This window comes from Oncorhynchus clarkii, chromosome 16 (assembly GCF_045791955.1).
Source record: "Oncorhynchus clarkii lewisi isolate Uvic-CL-2024 chromosome 16, UVic_Ocla_1.0, whole genome shotgun sequence".
NCBI lineage: Eukaryota > Metazoa > Chordata > Actinopteri > Salmoniformes > Salmonidae > Oncorhynchus > Oncorhynchus clarkii.
In genome coordinates, this window is record NC_092162.1 from 19,857,206 (window position 1) to 19,872,822 (window position 15,617).

Consider the following 15,617-nt stretch of genomic DNA (forward strand, 5'->3'; position numbering starts at 1 on the left):
TAGGCCTACTTCCCTGTATCCGCCCCCTTCGCATCGTTTCGACTGAACCTCGTCAATATGAAGACGGCGATAGTCGTTTCAGGAAAAATTCCAAAACGTCTAGTTTAAGCCTATTTCAAATCGCCTTTGTATTGCATAACTAATAACCAGCAGCATACAAAATACGTTACGGCTATATAATAATAGGCCTTTACTGTATATAGTATTCACACTGCAGATGCTTCATGTCATGGTCTTCTTTCAAATGTTTGAAACTTAGTATATCCAAGTACAACCCATGTTCAGATATATTTTCTACCATCCACACACTTTTCATACTCAATGTCTTCTCTTTGCTGTTGATGCCTATGTCATTGAATACCCATCTCTGCTACTTTTCTTGTTAATATTGTAGGGAATTCGGTGGGTAGCCCTGACAGGGACTCGAACCCGCGTCCAACGACTGTCAAGCTAACACTTTAACTGTTATGCATCTCTTGTCGAGGTGGCTACATTACCCCCTTCTTTGTGAGAACGTGTCCCCACGATTCTCTATAACAAACACACCACCGATTGCCACACTTCTGACGCCAGTGTAGCGAATTCAGGGTGTAGCCCTGACCGGGACTCGATCCCAGGTTCAGCGACCGTCAAAACCAAGACCTTAACCGTTACACCTTGACGAGGTCACTAAGTGTTGGGTTAAATTCGCTACAATATCCTATTTTTTAAACTCACATAATTGACACATAAACATGTATTAAGAGGCGTAATTGCGTTACATTCAATTCAATGTAATACTCGTCAATTCAATTTGACTGAATTAAGAATGTATCGACACTGTCTAAGGATACATGCACACAATAATACGATTATTGTTGATAGTCAGATTCATTTAATAGTTCGTTTAAAACGTTAACATGCTTTGCAAAATGAACGATTTCCCTAATAATCCTGTTTACATAGACACATCTGGAATCAGGCTACCTGATGAGAAATAAATGCATACAAATCACCAATCAAAATAAACGGTCGCTGTGGTAGAACATGTTATTTTTGCGAAACCTACTTGATTCTGAGTTCGGACATATAGTTTGTACTTGAAAAGTATTTCCAAATGTATAGCCTACTTTCAGTTTTTCCAAACTCAATTCACTCCCTCAAGAGGGAGGCTTGACCTACTGGTGCTGGCAAATCAAATACACTACTAGAACGAGGATAACGCAGTTTATATGTCCTAATAATTCAAAATATTGATCAGAAAACCAGGTGTTTTAATCGACATTTGCTTACTTCGATTGTAACCATATGACGATTAAGATAAACAGAGTAAACTGTTTACATGCCTATTGCCATACTTGGCCAATTGCCATAATCCGTTTAATATCGAATTAGTGTCCACGTAAACCTACACAATGTTTAGTAAACAAAGGGACTCAATTTCACATAGTGAATAAGTCTTGACATTCTCCTCAAAGTCCCCAGTATATCCACATTTTTCATTGCACTTTTGATGTCTCTCCTGGCTCTTCCTCCTCATCTCCAGTTTCTCTATCCTTTCCCCCATCGTCCTCTTCCTCTTTGACATCACCGTTGTCATCTGATGTTCCAGAACTTCCAGCTTCCTCACCATCACTCTCTGTATCATCCTCTTCCTCAGCAACACTAAACAAAGATGAAATGCAATTCCTTTTACCAACAAAGTTTGCATAACAAATGTGAATTTTCAATTCAATACAAAGCAATGAGTCTTTATTACCGAGGGGGTCTGTTGAGATTCATGCATTCTCTCCCTGAGTCAACATCGAATGGATCTGCAAAGACAATGGATTAGACATTTTTGGTTCAAGACAGTCTCTGAAGAAATACACAAACACTCAAAGTAAAATATGTTAAAGACTAAGTTTTCTATGTATGACATCAATAGTGCTCTCTCCGAAGGCATACCAGTCTTAACACCTTCTTGTATGGCTAAACATTCACCCCTCACTCAACTCCAAATATTTCCTGGGATTTGATCCTATACTTCTCCAACAGTAACTTACCAAACTCCTCTTTCTCAGGAGGGGTGTTAAGGTACTCTTTCTCCACAGCCAGCAGCTCCTCCTCTGACTGACAAGCTGCATAGCGATCCAGCAGAGTCTTGTTCAGATCCAGAAACACAGTCCCCCACTTAAACTTCCTTAGCAGAATCACAGCCAGGTCCTGAAAACCTGCATTTAAGACATGTTAATTAATGATTGATCATGACACTGCCAACACTTAACACTACTAAAGTAATCTGATGGTAAAACCAATTCATTTGTATAGATTAAATCAAATGTTATTTGTCACATACGCAAAATACAACAGGATCTTACAGTGAAATGCTTACTTACAAGCCCTTAACCAACAATGCAGTTAAGAAAAATAAGTAAAAAATGTAAATTTAAAATAATTAAAAAGCAGCAGAAAATAACTAGCAAGGCTATATACAGGGGGTACCGGTACAGAGTCAATGTGCAGGGGCACAGGTTAGTCGAGGTAATATGTACATGTAGGTAAGAGTTAAAGTGACTATGCATAGATAATAACCAGAGAGTAGCAGCAGCGTAAAATAGGGGGTGAGGGGGACAATGCAAATAGTCTGGGTAGCAATTTTGATTAGTTGTTGGGGGTAGAAGCTAAAAAGCCCTTTGGACCTAGACTTGGCACCCCTGTACCGCTTGTCGTGCGGCAGCAGAGTAAACAGTCTGTGACTAGGGTGGCTGGAGTCTTTGACCATTTTTAGGGCAATCCTCTGACACCGCCTGGTATAGAGGTCCTGGATGGCAGGAAGCTTAGCCACAATGATGTACTGGACCGTACACTCTACCCTCTGTAGTGCCTTGCGGTCGGAGGCTGAGCAATTGCCATACTAGACAGTGATGCAATCAGTCAGGATACTCTCAATGGTGCAGCTGTAGAACCTTTTGAGGATCTGAGGACCGATGCCAAATATTTTCAGTCTCCTGAGGGGGAATAGGTGTTGTCATGCCCTCTTCACGACTGTCTTGGTGTGTTTGGACCATGACAGTTCGTTGGTGATGTGGACACCAAGGAACTTGAAGCTCTCAACCTGCTCCTCTACAGCCCCGTCGATGAGAATGGGGGCATGCTCGGCCCTCCTTTTCCTGTAGCCCACAATCATCTCTTTTGTCTTGATCACGTTGAGGGAGAGGTTGTTATCCTTGCACCACACGGCCAGTATTCTGACCTCCTCCCTATAGGCTGTCTCATTGTTGTCGGTGATCAGGTCTACCACCGTTGTGTCGTCTGCAAACTTGATGATGGTGTTGGAGTCGTGCCTGGGCATGCAGTCATGGAATAATAGTTTGCAAAAACCATTTCCTTACAGTTCTCTGCTGCCTGTGACTGGAACGAATTGCAAAAATCGTTGAAGTTGGAGACTTATCTCCCTCACCAACTTTAAACATCTGCTATCTGAGCAGCTAACCGATCGCTGCAGCTGTACATAGTCCATCGGTAAATAGCCCACCCAATTTACCTACCTCATCCCCATACTGTTTTTATTTATTTACTTTTCTGCTCTTTTGCACACCAGTATCTCTACCTGCACATGACCATCTGATCATTTATCATTCCAGTGTTAATCTGCTAAATTGTAATTATTCGCCTACCTCCTCATGCCTTTTGCACACAATGTATATAGACTCTTTTTTTTCTTTTTTCTACTGTGTTATTGACTTTTTATTTACTGTTTATTGTTGACTCCATGTGTAACTCTGTGTTGTTGTCTGTTCACACTGCTATGCTTTATCTTGGCCAGGTCGCAGTTGTAAATGAGAACTTGTTCTCAACTAGTCTACCTGGTTAAATAAAAATAAAAAATAAAAAAAATAACAGGAGGGGACTGAGCACGCTCCCCTGAGGGCCCCTGTGTTGAGGATTTTTGTGGCAGATGTGTTGTTACCTAGCCTTACCACCTGGGGGAGGCTGTCAGGAAGTCCAGGATCCAGTTGCAGAGGGAGGTGTTTAGTCCCAGGGTCCTTAGATTAGTGATGAGTTGAGGGCCCTATGGTGTTGAACGCTGAGCTGTAGTCAATGAATAGCATTCTCATGTAGGTGTTCCTTTTGTCCAGGTGGGAAAGGGCAGTGTGGAGTGTAATAGAGATTGCATCATCTGTGGATCTGTTGAGGCGGTATGCAAATTGGAGTGGGTCTAGGGTTTCTGGGAAAATGGTGTTGATGTGAGCCATGACCAGCCTTTCAAAGCACTTCATGGCTACAGATGTGAGTAGTCATTTAGGCAGGTTACCTTAGGGACTATGGTGGTCTGCTTGAAGCATTTTGGTATTACAGACTCGGTCAGGGACAGTTTGAAAATGTCAGTGAAGACACTTGCCAGTTGGTCAGCGCATGCTCGGAGTACACGTCCTGGTAATCCGTCTGTCTCTGCGGCCTTGTGAATGTTGACCTGTTTAAAGGTCTTACTCACAGCGGCTGTGGAGAGCATGATCACACAGTCATCCGGAACAGCTGATGCTCTCATGCATTTTAATTTTTTCCCCAAAACATATATATATATATATATATATATATATATATATATTTTTACCCCTTTATCTCCCCAATTGGTAGTTACAGTCTTGTCCCATCGCTGCAACTCCCGTACGGACTCGGGAGAGATGAAGGTCGAGAGCCGTGCATCCTCCAAAACACAATCGCACTGCTTCTTGACACCATGCCCACTGAACCCAGCCACACCAATATGTCGGAGGAAACACCGTACACCTGGCAGCCGTGTCAGTGTGCACTGCGCCTGACCTGCCACAGGAGTCGCTAGTGCGCGATGGAACAAGGACATCCCTGCCGGCCAAATCTTCCTCTAGACGCTGGGCCAATTGTGTGCCGTCCCATGGGTCTCCCGGTTGCGGCCGCCTGCGACATAGCCTGGACTCGACCCCAGAATCTCTAGTGGCACAGTTAGCATGCATGCTTCAGTGTTGCTTGCCTCGAAGCGAGCATAGAAGTAATTTAGCTTGTCTGGTAGGCTCGTGTCATTGGGCAGCTCGCGGCTGTGAACCACTTTGTAGCATGTAATAGTTTGTAAGCCCTGCCACATCCGACAGGCGTCGGAGCCAGTGTAGTATGATTCAGTCTTAGTACTGTATTGACGCTTTGCCTGTTTGATGGTTCGTCTGAGGGCATAGCGGGATATCTTATACGTGTCCGGGTTAGACTCCCGCTCCTTGAAAGCGTCAGCTCTACCCTTTAGCTCAGTGCGGATGTTGCCTGTAATTCATAGCTTCTGGTTGGGGTATGTACGTATGGTCACTGTGGGGATGACGTCACCAATGCACTTAATGATGAAGCCAGTGACTGATGTGCTGTACTCCTCAATGCCATTGGAAAAATCCCGGAACATATTCCAGTCTGTGCAAAACAGTCCTGTAGCTTAGCATCTGCGTCATCTGACCACTGGGCATTTGTGTTAAATCTTCTATTCAGGTTAATGCGATACGACACCACAGGTTATGAATTAACTGCAGAATAGCTCATGTCTTACCCACAATGCAGAAGGTGGCAGCAAAAGCCTCCACACAAGACAGCTTGCAGGGCTTCCCATAGTTCACTGGGTTGGCAGCAACCAAGTATGGTAGCAACCGAGGATGACTACCTATCATCTTATTGAAGGGCGTCTCCTCAAGTTTAGCCCAAGAGCAGTCAATGACAGCAAGTCCATTCTGAGCCACAATGTCCCTAAAAAAAATTAAGGAAAACACAGGACTCTGACTTCAACAGCACAAATACTTGCATATACTATTGCGATATGCCCCAATAATCTTGATTAGAAATTGATGGTTGTGGTCGGTTAAGCATGTCCTGATCTCACAGACAGTGAAAGGGTAAAGGTATGGTCAAATTATATCCAGCCCTTTGATCTATTAGTGGTAATGATGTGCTTAGGGTTTTGGCCATGTCAAAAGCATCACTCACCTGTCTGCTGGTGAGACGTATTTGGTGCCCATGGGGCTCAGAATGAGTCCATGGAACCTCTGGTTGAGGCGTAGGTTGTGAACAAAGCCTTTGCGGACCAGCTTTCTTCCTGTGCAGCGCTTTGGGTCGCAGTGGCCCAGCTCCCACATGGCCAGGGGGCAGGGCAACTTCACCTGAGCAGCCTCCCCTGCATCATCAGGATGCAGGCTGGCTGAAACGGAGAAAAACCAACCAAGTTACCAACCTGGTCTCAGAGCATTTCGTATTATTCTATACGTAAATCCGAGGGACTTCATTTAGTATGATACCTAACGTTTGGTGTGGTTACATACGACAGATGGTTACTTAAGGCAACAAACGAAAGGAGGGTGGTTGCTCACGGTGGATGGCTACGCAAATAACAAATCTTATCACGGACAACTTTAAAATTGTATCTTCTTTTCAACTACTTACTACTAAGTATTTTGCAACTACTTAGCATGTTAGCTAATCATTCCCCTAACCTTAACCCTTTTAGCTAACCCTTCCCCTATCTCCGAAATTTAACCCTAACCACTAACTCCTAGTAACAGATAATACGAATTGTAATTCGTAACATGTCATACAAAACAGATCATACAAATTAATACGTACCATACTAAATGTAACATATCATTCTAAATGGAGTCTCGGATTTACATACAGAATCATATGACATGCTCTGAGACCAGGTTGAAGTTATATGATCACACATACACACAACATGACTGGTTAGCTGTGACACATACTGTTTCGGGAAGAGGCATACTGTACCTTGCAAGGCATCATGCATCTCTTCTGTGAAACACTCAAGAGATTTCCCCTTCATCTTGTGTCGTTTATCCTTCCCCTTGTTCACTGGGCGCTCAAATTTACCCTGCTTCTTTCGCCCCATGTCAGAACTGTCAGACTCTCTACCTACTGTTTATTGACTGAGAAAAAAATTTAACGTTAACCTGACTTTGTAGCACTTGAATCAACTGGTCCTACAGAAGTAAACATCCAAGCAAGCTACCAAGATGACATAGAAAACATGTGTACTCCGCTCCTCTTGTTTTGAGATTATATTGTATCGCTTTAGTTGACTAAATAAAAGTATAAACAACAACTTCGTTCACTTTTCATGTGCTCACGCTGTACCGAGGAAGCACTAACACGCACGCGCAGACCGTGTATTATGGTCAGCTGACTTCTTCCCATGTTTCCCTAATGGTCACGTGGCCACTACTTGTAAAACAAACAAAAAATAGCCACGGATTATATAGCTAGTAAAGAAGTAAATGAAAGTCCACTAATCATGTATTATACATCGACTAGAATACTACATTTACTATGGATATATCTGCTCTGTCTTACCCTGCTGAGTAAGTATTTTTCACTTAATTAATGTACTCAAACAAAACAGCATCTGTCGTTTCAACGTTTTTTCCGGGTTAGGTTTTAGAGGAGCGTATTGCGAACTCAAACATTGTAACCAAAATATAGAGCAGTTAAATATATACAGTACCAGTCAAAAGTTTGCACACACCTACTCATTCAAGGGTTTTTCTTTATTTGTACTATTTTCTACATTGTAGAATAATAGGTTAGACATCAACTATGAAATAACACATGTAATCATGAGTGATGAAGTGTTGCATCTGATGACCTGGCCTCCACAATCACCAGACCTCAACCCAATTGAGATGGTTTGGGATGAGTTGGACCGCAGAGTGAAGGAAAAGAAGCCAACAAGTTCTCAGCATATGTGGGAACTCCTTCAGACTGTTGGGGAAAAACATTCCTCATGAAACTGGTTGAGAAAATGCCAAGACTGCAATGCTGTCATCAAGGCAAAGGGTGCCTACTTTGAAGAATCTCAAATAGATTTTTTTTTGTTTACTACATGATTCCATATGTTATTTGATAGTTTTGATGTCTTCACTATTATTCTACAATGTAGAAAATAGTACAAATAAAGAAAAACCCAGGAATGAATAGGTGTCCAAACTTTTGACTGCTACTGTATATATTTTCACATTATGTGGCTCTAGATTTTATTGCACATGTATATGCTTGTATATTCATGATTAACCCTGCTGACAAGTTGTCGCCCAAATGTTTAACTTTTTTAATTAAAGCTGCAATATGTCTACTTTTTGGGTGACCTGACGAAATGAACATAGCAATGTGAGTTATAGATCTGTCAATCTCATTGAGGATAGATATGAAGCGGTAGGTATGTTCTATATGCGCCATTTCTGTACTTCCTGTGCTGAAGTTTAGTTTTTGCTTCTTTTGGTTTTGTACACCAGCTTCAAACTGCTGAAAACACAATATTTTTGGTTATTGAAAATATATTTCACAGCGGTTTACATAATACAATTGTACACAAACTGAAATTAGGCAAACTATTAGCATTTGAGCAATTTCACATTATGAGCATGATTTGTGTCCAATTACATATTAGCAATTGGTATCAATACACACTAGTATTAATTATAAATTACATACATTTCCCTGTTTTTCAATCACTTCAAGACAGTAGCTTCAAACTTAGCCCATATTTGTTCGTATTCATATGACGTTCCATGTCCATTGCAATACTTTTCAAAAATGTTACAGTTGGCTATTCATTGACAGCTGGAGCCATTCTGCAAATGAGGGCGGCTCGTTTTTTTTCCAATGCCTTAAATTGACCCTTTTAACTATGAGAGTTAGTGTCCTAAGCATGGAAGCATTTAAGGTATTTTCCCAGCAAGATAAGGGCTGCATTTGTGTGTAATCAGTTTTTTTTTTTATTGCTCCTAGAAATAGAGAATATTATTTTCCAATATGCTTCCAGTTTAGGACACTTGACCAACATATGCGCAAGCCCAGCATCATCTGATATACATCTTCAACATTTGCTGTCGGTTGTCATTTTTGCCATGTGTATGTTTGAGTCCAGTAGGTTCTATTAATTATATTATACTGAACCATTTGTGTTTTAGATTCTGCACGGTTTAAAACAGTTTTTCCATACCCTTTCCCATTCAATTACTTGTATATGAATATTCAAATTTTTACCCCATTTCTCTCTTAAGGGAAGTGTGTAGTGCCCTTGTTTTTCGTTTAAGAATTTATACACTTGATGCCAGGTGGTTTTTGGAATGGACATCCTTTATGAAACTTTCCAATACTTTAAACTCATGTTTATATTTAAATGGTTATTTATTCCGACTTGACTGCCTGAACAATCTGAATGATTCTAAAATGGTTGATAGAGCCGGCCTTTTCCTTCCGTTCATTCAGATCCATAGTTTTACCATCTTTATACAAATCTGCCACTATCCAAACTCCCATCTGTAGCTAACCTCTCCACAATACTGATCTGTGATTTAATATGTGTGGATTGCTCCAGATGGTTGCTTGGAGAGAGGTACATATGGAAACTGCGTATTTATTTCCAACAATTTTAAGAACATTCCAAGAAGCAGATCTTTTTGGATGGCCTTTTTTGCATAGGGAATACTTCCCAAATATCTAAGTGGCATGGGGTGGGATATTTCTTCAATTGCTAACCAACAGGGGGTTCTTTTGTTGGGTAGAGCCAGTTTACGGTTTATCTTGTTACATGTAATATCTTTTAATATTTGGAAGTGCCATGCCTCCTTTATATTTTGACATCATTAGTTTCTCAAGGGCAATGCTACGTTGCTTTGAATTCCATATACATTTAGTGATCAGTTCATTGATCTTTTTTTAAATCCTTGCGGTAGATTGAGGCAACATGCTCAGTTTGTAATTTGATTGTAGGAGCAACTAATTTTTTATTATTTCAATTCTTGCTCTGAATGTTAAAGAGGGAGGACCATCCCAAAAAGTGTGCTTTAAAGGATTGCACAATAGCTTCTAAGTTCTCTTCAGTCTTATTCAAATGTTTCTAATTTTAGTGTGGATGCTGATGGTTTATTCTTGTTAAAATTCCTATTTTAGGCCCCTATTCATTTGCTGGTAAAATGAAGATTGTTGAGGAACCAAATACATTTGGGTAAGTCATATGTTATTCTATAATTGCATTTAGATATGTTTCAAAAGTTAAATGTATGAAGGTATAAAACATACTAATTTAGTCAGTGTAATGTGGTTCTCTCCTATTTCTCTAGGCTCAACAATCCCTTTTTGGCCCAAGGAAGTAGACTCCAGCCCAAGGTGACTCCAGGCCCAGTGTCAGGTAATAAGAATACGTATTGCTTACTGGGTTAAGTACTTTATGGTCTGCAGACTGCAATAAGATATTATACAGGTATTGCAGTACAGATTGATACTTTTACCAGCAGTGGGAAGGTACCGCAGTAGTCTGGTCCCTTTTCCAGTTTTTCAGTAATCAAAAGATTGAAACAAGTGGAAAAAGAATCGCCTAATACAGAGGTCAAATTAAATCACAATACGTCACCAACTGGTTTACATTTGTGAAAGCAAAAGAGACGGTGCTTGCAAAGTAATGATCTAATTCTGTCAACACTGGCAGATCATGTGATTAATCAAGAATATACAGGTAACTGACAAAATAAAAGAACCGCCAACATAGTGTCTTAATAGGGCGTTGGGCCACCAAAACAGTTTCAATGCACCTTGGCATAGATTCTACAAGTGTCGGGAACTCTATTGGAGGGGATGCGCACCATTATTCCACAAGAAATTCCATAATTTGGTGTTTTGTTGATGGTGGTGGAAAACACTGTCTGTCGCCATTCCAGAATCTCCCATAAGTGTTCAATTGGGTTGAGATCTGATGACTGAGACACACACACACACACTTTAAACCCCCCATGCTCCTTTGAGACCCCTCTTTCAAAGTCACTGAGATCTATTCTTCTAGCCATGGTAGCCAAAATAATGGGCAACTGTGAATTTTTATACATGACCCTAAGCATGATGGGATGTTAATTGTTTAATTAACTCAGGAACCACATCTGTGTGGCAGCATCTTCTTTCAATATACTTCAGATCTCTCATTTACTCAAGTGTTTCCTTTTATTTTGGCAGTTACTTGTCTGTCTAAACTGACCATTCCTAGCATGCATTCAGTATGACCATACCTAGCACTGTATACAGTATACATACAGCCCTGTTTTTTTTACTTGTGCTCTTTTCATAACATTTCTAATCCTTTCTTTATAGGACCAGCACATCTCCGCCGACTAGCAGGAAAGTGCTTCAGTTACATAGAGTCCACGTAAGTACTGGGAAACTGAGCGCCTACAAAATCAACACCTAATTGCTGCAGTGAACATTATGGCAACGTTTCGATCAAACTGTTTAGGACCCATCTTTGATTTCTGTACCAGTTTTCCAATTGTTTGATTCACCGCTAGTCAAGGCTGCAAGATGACATGTGTAGAAAATAGGTATATTTGAAAATAAATCATTGTGTTGTTATTTTGTTTAGGTATAAATATGAATTCTGTCCATTCCACAACATCACCCAGCATGAGCAGTCATTCAGGTGGAACGCTTACAGTGGCATACTGGGGTGAGTGGATTCTCCACAACACAATTTCAAACTGCACTCATCCTATCAAGTGAATAAGATTCATTGAAGCATGTTATCCTGTGAATACATTATTTCCATTCATCAGTTTACACCCCCTTTGTCTTTCCAACAGAATCTGGCAGGAGTGGGAGATTGTGAACAACACCTTTTTGGCCATGTGGATGAGAGAGGGAGATGCCTGTGGGAATAAAAATAGGCAAACAAAGGTAATAAATTGCTTGTGCTCATTCTTCCCAGAGGCCAATTGACAAAGCAGGATTGGCGAGCGTTTGTGAGTAAAACGTGCAAACCCGGTCAGCGAGCGTTGTGAAAGGCCTTTAAAGACATCGCAGAGTTGAATGTTGCGGTTACTGTTCTTTGTGAAAACATTTTTTTTTTCTCGTTTCACTAGGTCATTCTGACCTGCGGTGGAAGTAGCAAGTTGGCTCAAGTGTCGGAGCCCACTACCTGTGTGTATTCTCTAAGCTTTGAGACCCCACTTGTATGCCACCCACATTCTCTCTTAGGTAAGACGAGCAAAAGCAGGGACTCTTTAAAAAATATATATATATATATATTTTTTAATATTAACGTTTTAAGATGGTGCTTGTTTACGTTCTAAGTCACACATGTGTCCTCTCATCAAGTGTACCCAACTCTGAGTGACAAGCTGCAGATGGAATGGGATGAAATCGAACAGGCCCGCTATGAGAACCTCATTACTGAGCAGGTACGACTTTACTTACTAACACAGGCATTGACCTTGCCCTTTCATAGCACTTATATGAGTGTAGGACTACACAGGAGTTTAAAGGTGTTCGCAGACAAAGCGGCAGGCGGGATGGCCTAATCAGTTTCAATGAGGCGGAATTCAATCCAGACGGAGCGGTCGGCAGATGCTTGAAAGCCAATTTAGTGGAGAAAATAGGAATCGGGTCTATTTGGGCGATATCCACTCTGGAGTTTCACTTCTTGTCTTGAAAGCGCTTAAGAAGTCCTCTAACGTGTATGTGTATATTACAGGGCTACAATAATCTACTGAGGGATATTTTTGAGGATGCTGGTTTCCTAAAGAGCCAAAAGGTAAAGGAGAAGCCAGATATCACAACTACCTCAAAGACGCATGATTCCTTGCAAAAATGCAATGAGGTAAGTTCACTGGAGAGAATCCAAAACCATTCGTGACCATGAGTAGTAATGGAAGCCCTGACATTTAGAGCGTTCAGCTAATGCTCTAGTTTAGCTATCCATATACATGAAATGTCATTGAGAAGTTGTATTAGTTTACATTTCTACGGATGCTTGTTTTATACAGGATGTCCGTAAACAGAGGGAAGAGATTGAGAGATTGCAAGCTCTCCTCACTCAACACAACATTCCCCATGAGTCAAAGGCAGGTGAGTCGGAGCATTATTATTCATGTACAAGTCCATACTTCTCCATGAATAGATGTAGGAAATGAATCGCTTCGTAAGTAACATGTTATGATTGCATTGGCCCATACAATGTTAACATGTTTGCACCCTTCCCTCCCTCTACGGACAGCTAAGGCGAAGATTCCAGTGAGTGTGACTGTGCAAAATCGGCACCTGAGAGGGGACAATGGCCTCATCGCAGACCTACTCTGAGGATTCCAGACATTTACACAAAATATTGCAGACCACTAACTGAACAGCAGAGAAGGCAGATGTCACACAATAAACATGGCAGTTCCACATTAGAGAATTCAAGTAAAAATTCAAAATACAATTTTAGATAAACAACCATGTTTTCTTGACTGTGAGGCGTACCTGTACTCCCCAATGGCATAGCTAGATTCTTAGAATATTTATTTTTCAACTCCATTGTCTGTCTGGACAGAAATAACTCTGCTATCAAAGGAAGTACACTGAAGATGTCAATTGTTTGATCCAGAAAATACATTTTAAGAAAATGAAAAGTTACAGCCTTGAGCAATTTTTTTTTATTTCTTTACCCTTTATTTAACTAGGCAAGTCAGGTAAGAACAAATTGTTATTTACAATGACTGCCTTCCCCGGCCAAACCCTCCCCTAACCCGGATGACGCTGGGCCAATTGTGCGCAGCCCTATGGGACTCCCGATCACAGCCAGTTGTGATACAGCCCGGGATCGAACCAGGGTCTGTAGTGATGCCTCTTGCACTGAGATGCAGTGCCTTAGACTACTGTGCCACTCGGGACCCCAAATGCCAATTATTTTGTCATATGACATTAAAAGGGTGCTTAAACAGGCTTCTTGTAGGCAGTTTACATATTTTCTTATTGTTTAACTGGCGATACGCCATCCCATCTGGTTTACGCTTAGTGGGACAATAATTCGTTTTTCAACAGGACAATGACCCAACACACCTCCAGGCTGTGTAAGGGCTATTTGACCAAGGACAGTGATGGAGTGCTGCATCAGATGACCTGGCCTCCACAATCACCTGACCTCAACCCAATTTAGATGGTTTGGGATGAGTTGGACCGCAGAGTGAAGGAAAAGCAGCCAACAAGTGCTCAGCATATGTGGGAACTCCTTCAAGACTGTTGGAAAAGCATTCCAGGTGAATGCCAAGAATGTGCAAAGCTGTCAACAAGGCAAAGGGTGGCTACTTTGAAAAATCTAAAATATTAAATATATTTTGATTTGTTTAAAGATGTTGGTTACTACATGATTCCATGTGTTATTTACAATGACTGCCTTCCCCAACCAAACCCTCCCCTAAACTGGATGAAGCTGGGCCAATTGTGCGCTGCCCGTTGTTTCACTATTATTCTACATTGTAGAAAATAGTAAAAATAAAGAGAAACTCTTGAATGAGTTGGTGTGCCAACTTTTGACTGGTACCATCTATATACACACTCTGGACCCCGACATTGCGCATCCTAATATTTCTGTATTTCTTAATTCCATGATTTACTTTTAGATTTGTGTATTTTTTTAGATATTACTGCACTGTTGGAGCTAGGAACACAAGCATTTCGCTACACCCTCAATAACATCTGCTAAACACGTGTATGCGACCAATAAAATTGTATTCGAATTTTGATTTGAGTTTTAACGATGCTCCTACGAAGGTTCTGACGATTAACTTAGCCTTAAAATGCTTTTGGGGAACTGGGCCATGGGCTGATGTGTTTCTCTACTGAACATGTGAGGGATTGTAAGGGACTGTAACTATGCATCCAGCGTCTCTATGGAGTGGAGAATGAAGATGGAAATATGTTATTATACAACAAGCCAAATGAAACTAGTTCAGACACAGGACAACCCTTTCGGCAAGGAAGAGGAATGGTATAAAAAAAAAATCAATTAAAGGGAATGTTTCCAATTATGGGGACTGCCAAGGGATAATTCCTATCTCTGCCATTATTTGGTGGAGGGAAGGATCAGCTATAGCCATCTACACCATATAGACAATCGCTGATAATTAATTCATACTCACCTGATGGCATGGAGTGATGGTCAAACATTGTAATCTAATGCCTGCCTCAGAGCACTCGTTAGTAAAGTTGCATTTGAAAATGATAGCTGGTCTCAGGCAGTTTTCTAAATAACTAAGTGCATCGTTAGATAATTGTTGCCTTCCCACGTCAACTTTATACACAGAAGGATCTAAGCTACAACATATGCGACAATGAAACAAATTTGAGTTTACGCTTTTATATCATTAAACAACTTTTTAGGAAATAGTTTGACAACCCTGTTTGTAAGCTTTTAAGTGATATCAAACTCAACCATTTATATTTTCCAGTGATGTAGACATGGATGTCCTATGGTAGGGTGGGGTATGCAAAATGGATGCAAATCTATGGTAACGTTTATGCTACCCACCTTCTAAAAGGGAAAGGTGGAACTGTTATGCTTCTTATTATACTGGTACAATTGATGCTGGACCGGGCCCTTGTCTCCTCTCGGCATTGATCGCAGTCACAACTGAATTTATTAGCCATTGGCCAAAACACAGGCAGGGGCAAACTGCATACTCAAGAAGTAGTCCCAAAGGTTGTATTGGTTGTACTGCAACAGTTAAACAGTGGCTTGATAGCAGTCTAGTGTGCAAGACTGAATAAAATGTGTTACTCTTGTAACAGAAAAATTGTTTTACTTCATATGCATTTTTTTGTGGGGGGTGGGGGGT

General features: G+C 40.9%; 2 protein-coding genes across 3 annotated transcripts; one reads left to right on the plus strand and one right to left on the minus strand.

Moving 5' to 3' along the window:
- Positions 1–848: 848 nt before the first annotated feature.
- Positions 849–7,158, minus strand: LOC139367500 (TSR3 ribosome maturation factor). Its single transcript, XM_071105730.1, has 6 exons — positions 6,751–7,158; positions 5,959–6,169; positions 5,528–5,721; positions 2,025–2,192; positions 1,739–1,793; positions 849–1,644 (listed from the first exon to the last, which is right to left on the minus strand). The coding sequence occupies exons 1-6, from the start codon at positions 6,869–6,871 to the stop codon at positions 1,479–1,481; spliced, it is 915 nt and encodes a 304-aa protein (XP_070961831.1). The 5' UTR covers positions 6,872–7,158; the 3' UTR covers positions 849–1,478.
- Positions 7,159–7,184: 26 nt separating this feature from the next.
- Positions 7,185–15,575, plus strand: LOC139368149 (N-acetylglucosamine-1-phosphate transferase subunit gamma). 2 transcript variants are annotated; one of them, XR_011626929.1, is made up of 12 exons: positions 7,185–7,340; positions 9,934–9,988; positions 10,104–10,171; positions 11,122–11,176; positions 11,390–11,473; positions 11,607–11,700; positions 11,886–12,000; positions 12,121–12,203; positions 12,497–12,622; positions 12,789–12,870; positions 13,019–13,203; positions 13,825–14,523. XR_011626929.1 is itself a non-coding variant. In XM_071106747.1 (11 exons), the coding sequence occupies exons 1-11, from the start codon at positions 7,274–7,276 to the stop codon at positions 13,099–13,101; spliced, it is 912 nt and encodes a 303-aa protein (XP_070962848.1). In that variant the 5' UTR covers positions 7,185–7,273; the 3' UTR covers positions 13,102–15,575. The 2 variants fall into 2 exon arrangements, 1 of the variants encoding a protein (XP_070962848.1); XM_071106747.1 differs by having other exon boundaries at positions 13,019–15,575.
- Positions 15,576–15,617: the final 42 nt, after the last annotated feature.